Source organism: Salvelinus sp. IW2-2015, unplaced genomic scaffold, assembly GCF_002910315.2.
Source record: "Salvelinus sp. IW2-2015 unplaced genomic scaffold, ASM291031v2 Un_scaffold3622, whole genome shotgun sequence".
NCBI lineage: Eukaryota > Metazoa > Chordata > Actinopteri > Salmoniformes > Salmonidae > Salvelinus > Salvelinus sp. IW2-2015.
In genome coordinates, this window is record NW_019944899.1 from 16293 (window position 1) to 21560 (window position 5268).

Consider the following 5268-nt stretch of genomic DNA (forward strand, 5'->3'; position numbering starts at 1 on the left):
CAGAGATGAGTTCACAGACTGTAGACCTGAGCAGACTTTAGACCTGACCAGACTGTAGACCTGAGCAGACTGTAGACCTGACCAGACCGTAGACGTAGCTGGACTGACTGTAGACCTGACCAGACTGTAGACCTGACCAGACTGTAGACCTGACCAGACGTAGACCTGACGCAGACCGTAGAGACCTGACCTACAGACTGTAGATCTTACTAGACTGGGAGTGAGACCAGAATAGAGAGGGTGTGTCTGAGTACTCAGATTCAGTAAGATACTGCTGTGTGTTTTGGAGAGTGAAGGTGTAAGAAGTCGGCAGAATCTGAGACATTAAATTGGCACCTAATTTTTCAGCACAGTAGGGAATTATGGGTGAAACATTATCTCTACAATTAATTTAATTTCGATCACATTGGGATTTGCCATCTTCTACAGATGATGCTGTGGGGTGTTGTGGGGGGGGGGGGGGGGGGGGCGGGGGGGGGGTAATGTCTAACTTTTCATATCTAAGTGTCTCGGGTTACGGGGCTAGTTGTTTTCTGTATTTCTCCTTTTCCCTTTCCGTTTGTATTCCTCCCACATCACATCCTTTAATGTTCACTGAAAACATACGAACACCATTAGATACTATATACACTACATACGAACCCCATCTGTATGCATTGCAACTCTTTTGCCGTGTGATCAAACACTACATGATATTCTGAACTTCTGAACTTCTGAATTCAGTGCAGTAGTAGTGAGCTTTACCTTTATAATGTTAGAGAGAGAGAGATTGAGAGACACAGACTGAGAGACAGAGAAAGAGAGAGAGACAGAGAGAGAGACAGCGAGAGAAACACCGAGAGAGACTGAGAGACAGACTGAGAGAGAGACAGAGAGAGAGTGTGAGAGAGAGAGAAACACAAGGACACAGAGACACAGAGACAGAGAGACTGAGACAGAAACACAGAGAGACTGAGACAGAAATGTAGAGAGACTGAGACAGAGACAGAAACACAGATTACCTTGGAATATACAGTACATCAGCATTAATCTCTGAAAAATCCTCTGCAGTATCATCAACAGCAGACTCCAACATTTCCTCAGTGAAAACAAATGACCTGAGCAAATGGCAAATTGGCTTCTTACCAAATTATCATACGACAGACCACGTATACACCCTGCACACCCTTATTGACAAACAAACAAAACAAAAGAAAAGCAAAGTCTTCGCATGCTTTGTTGATTTTCAAAAAAGCTTTTGACGCAATTCGACATGAGGGTCTGCTAACAAACTGATGGAAATCAGTTTTGAGAGGAAAGCATATGATATTATAAAATCCATGTACACACACAACAAGTATCCTGTTAAAATTGTCAATAAACACACAGATTTCTTTGCTCAGGGCTGTGGGGTGTGCCAGGGATGAAGCTTGAGCCCCACCCTCTGCAGCATATAGTATACCAATGAATTGGCGAGGGCACTAGAACAGTCTGCAGTATCCGCCCTCACCCTACTGAACTCAGAAATCAAATGTCTATTGTCTAATGTCTAATGTCTATCTGGACTTCTGTCCCCAACCGAGGAGTGCCTACAGCAGCACCTAGATATTATGCGCATATTCTGTCAGACTTAATAGTGAATCTCAGTAAGACAAAAATAATGGTGTTCCAAAAAAGGTCCAGTTGCCAGGACCACAAATACCTGATGCCCGAACAACCGAGCTCACAAATAATTATACCTACCTTGGCCTAAACATTAACACCACAGGTAACGTCCACAAGGCTGTGAACAATTTGAGAGACCAGGCAAGAAGGGCCTTCTATGCCATCGGAAGGAACATATAACTCAACATTCCAATTCAATCAGTTATAGAGTCCATTGCCCTCTATGGTTGTGAGGTCTGGGGTCCACTCACCAACCAAGAATTCATAACATGGGACAAACACAAAATGCTGACACTCTGCATGCAGAATTCGGCAAAAATATACTTTGTGTACAACAATTAGGACTATACCCACTAGTTATCAAAATCCAGCAAAGAGCTTTTCAATTCTACAACCACCTAAAATGACGCAATGCCCACACATTCCACCACAAAACCCTCAACTACAGAGAGATTAACCTAGAGAAGAGTCCCCTCAGTCAGCTGGCCCTGGGGCTCTGTTGACAAACACAAACAGACCCCACAGAACCCCAGGACAGAAACACATTTAGACCCAACCAAATTATGACAAGGCAAACTATTTGACACACGGGAAAGAATCAACCAAAAAACAGAGCAATTTGAAAAGCTATTTGGCCCTAACCAGGGAGTACACAGTGGCAGAATACCTGCCATATTCAACGTTATTCTGTACTCTGGCACAGTCGGACGAGAGGGCTCTGAAATTGGAGTAGAGAGCCGGGGCGAATTTACCAGCTACATCTATCAACAGTTGTCTCAGTGACATCATGAACATTCTATTGAAATGGTTACTTGCATAGTGGAGTCTTTTGTTAAGACATGTAGCTAGCTAGCTAGCTAAACAATGAACCATAATCCCAACTCATGACATTACTACCCTGCATGAATCTGTGTGTAGCTAACCAACCAGGTTCTCTTGACTTCTGATTTCTGAACGAGACACACTACCCTGTACACTCCTCGCGCTGAATATATCCTAACCGGAGTGGATGAATAGCATCAGTGGTGTTATGAAGGGTCTTGATCTCGAACCGTTCTCTTCACTAATAAGTAAATCATAGTGCGACTTCTAGTAGGAGAAACAGATACATATCTGACTTTCGTACTCTAGAAACAATTGTATTCTTTGACCGCTGGTTTTTGGGCGAGACCTACTGAGACAACTACCAAATCAAATCAAATCAAATTTTATTAGTCAACTTACACATGGTTAGCAGATGTTAATGCGAGTGTAGCGAATGCTTGTGCTTCTAGTTCCGACAATGCAGTAATAACCAACAAGTAATCTAACCTAACAATTCCACAACTACTACCTTATACACACACAAGTGTAAAGGGATAAAGAATATGTACATAAGATATAATGAATGAGTGGTGGTACAGAACGGCAATAGGCAAGATGCAGTAGATGGTATAGAGTACGGTATATACATATGAGATGAGTACTGTAGGGTATGTAAACATAAAGTGGCATAGTTTAAAGTGGCTAGTGGTAATGTATTACAAATAGATGGAAGATGCAGTAGATGATATAGGTACAGTATATACATATGAGATGGGTATGGTAGGTATGTACATTATATTAAGTGGCATTGTTTAAAGTGGCTAGTGGTACATTTTACATAATTTCCATCAATTCCCATTTTTAAAGTGGCTGGAGTGAGTCAGTATGTTGGCAGCGGCCGCTAAATGTTAGTGGTGGCTGTTTACAGTCTGATGGCTTGAGATAGAAGCTGTTTTTCAGTCTCTCGGTCCTGCTTTGATGCACCTGTACTGACCTCGCCTTCTGGATGATAGCGGGGTGAACAGGCAGTGGCTTGGGTGGTTGTTTCCTTGATGATATCTTTATGGCCTTCCTGTGACATCGGGTGGTGTAGGTGTCCTGGAGGGCAGGTAGTTTGCCTGGTGATGCGTTCTGCAGACTCACTACCCCTGGAGAGCCTTACCGGTTGTGGGCGGAGCAGTTGCGTACAGGCGGTGATACAGCCCGACAGGATGCTCTCGATTGTGCATCTGTAGAAGTTTGTGAGTGCTTTTGGTGACAAGCCGAATTTCTTCAGCCTCCTGAGGTTGAAGAGGCGCTGCTGCGCCTTCTTCACGACGCTGTCTGTGTGGGTGGACAAATTCAGTTTTTGTCCGTGATGTGTAACACGAGGAACTTAAACTTTCCACCTTCTCCACTACTGACCGTCGATGTGGATAGGTGGGTGCTCCCTCTGCTGTTTCCTGAAGTCCCACATTCATCTCCTTTGTTGTTTTGTTGACGTTGAGTGTGAGGTTATTTTCCTGACACCACACTCCGAGGGCCCTCACTCCTCCTGTAGGCCGTCTCGTCGTTGTTGGTAATCAAGCCTACCACTGTAGTGTCATCCGCAACTTGATGATTGAGTTGGGGCGTGCATGGCACGCAGTCTGGGTGAACAGGGAGTACAGGAGAGGGCTCAGAACGCACCCTTGTGGGGCCCACAGTGTTTGAGGATCAGCGGGGTGGAGATTGTTGTTACCGTACCCTCACCAGCCCTGGGGGCGGCCCGTCAGGAAGTCCAGGACCCAGTTGCACAGGGCCGGGGTCGAGACCCAGGGTCTCGAGCTTGATGACGAGTTTTGGAGGGTACTAGTGGTGTTAAATTGCTGAGCTGTAATCGATGAACAGCATTCTCACATGGGTATTCCTCTTGTCCAGATGGGTTAGGGCAGTGTGCAGTGTGGTTGCGATTGCGTCGTGCCTGTGGACCTATTGGGTGGTAAGCAAAATTGGAGTGGGTCTAGGGTGTCGGTAGGGTGGAGGTGATATGGTCCTTGACTTGTCTCTCAAAGCACTTCATGATGACGGAAGTGAGTGCTACGGGGCGGTGTCGTTTAGCTCAGTTACCTTAGCTTTCCTTGGAACAGGAACAATGGTGGGCCCTCTTGAAGCATGTGGGAAAGCAGACTGGGATAGAGGATTGATTGATATGTCCGTAAACACACCAGCAGCATGTGTTCTGCGCATGCTCTGAGGACGCGGCTGGGAATGCCGCTCTGGGCCTTCAGCCTTGCGAGGTTAACGACGTTTAAATGTTTTACTCACCTCGGCTGCCAGTGAAGGAGCCCGCAGGTTTTGGTAGGGGGGCCGTGTCAGTGGCAGCTGTATTGTCCTCAAAGCGGGCAAAAAGTTTGTTTAGCCTGTCTGGGAGCAAGACATCCTGGTCCGCCGACGGGGCTTGGTTTTTCTTTGGAGTTATAGACCTCCTCAGGCTGGTTATAGACAGAGAGTATATCACATTCAACCCCTAATGGAGTTATAGACCTCCTCCGAGGCTGGTTATAGACGAACTATCACATTCAACCTAAGAGTTATAGACCTCCTTCAGGCTGGTTATAGACAGACTATCAACATTCAACTAATGGAGTTAATAGGCCGCTCCCTCAAGGCTGGTTATATTTACTATCCACAATTCCACCTAAATGGAGTTATAGACCTCCCCAGGCTGGTTAAATAGTCAGACTAATCACATTCAACTAAATGGAGTTATAGACATCCCTCAGGCTGGTTATCAGACAGAGCTATCACATTCACCTAATGGAGTTTATAGACCTCCTCAGGCTGGTTATAGACAACTAA

General features: G+C 45.4%; 1 protein-coding gene across 1 annotated transcript in view; it reads left to right on the top strand.

Annotated features, from left to right (window-relative positions):
- The window catches only part of LOC112076203 (ectonucleoside triphosphate diphosphohydrolase 7), a 10249-nt gene extending 5990 nt beyond the window's left edge, over positions 1–4259 (top strand). Inside the window, exon 7 of the mRNA XM_070441218.1 lies at positions 4134–4259. Coding sequence (XP_070297319.1) covers positions 4134–4259 — 126 coding nt within the window. The remainder of the gene's footprint in view (positions 1–4133) is intronic.
- The last annotated feature ends 1009 nt before the right edge of the window (positions 4260–5268 follow it).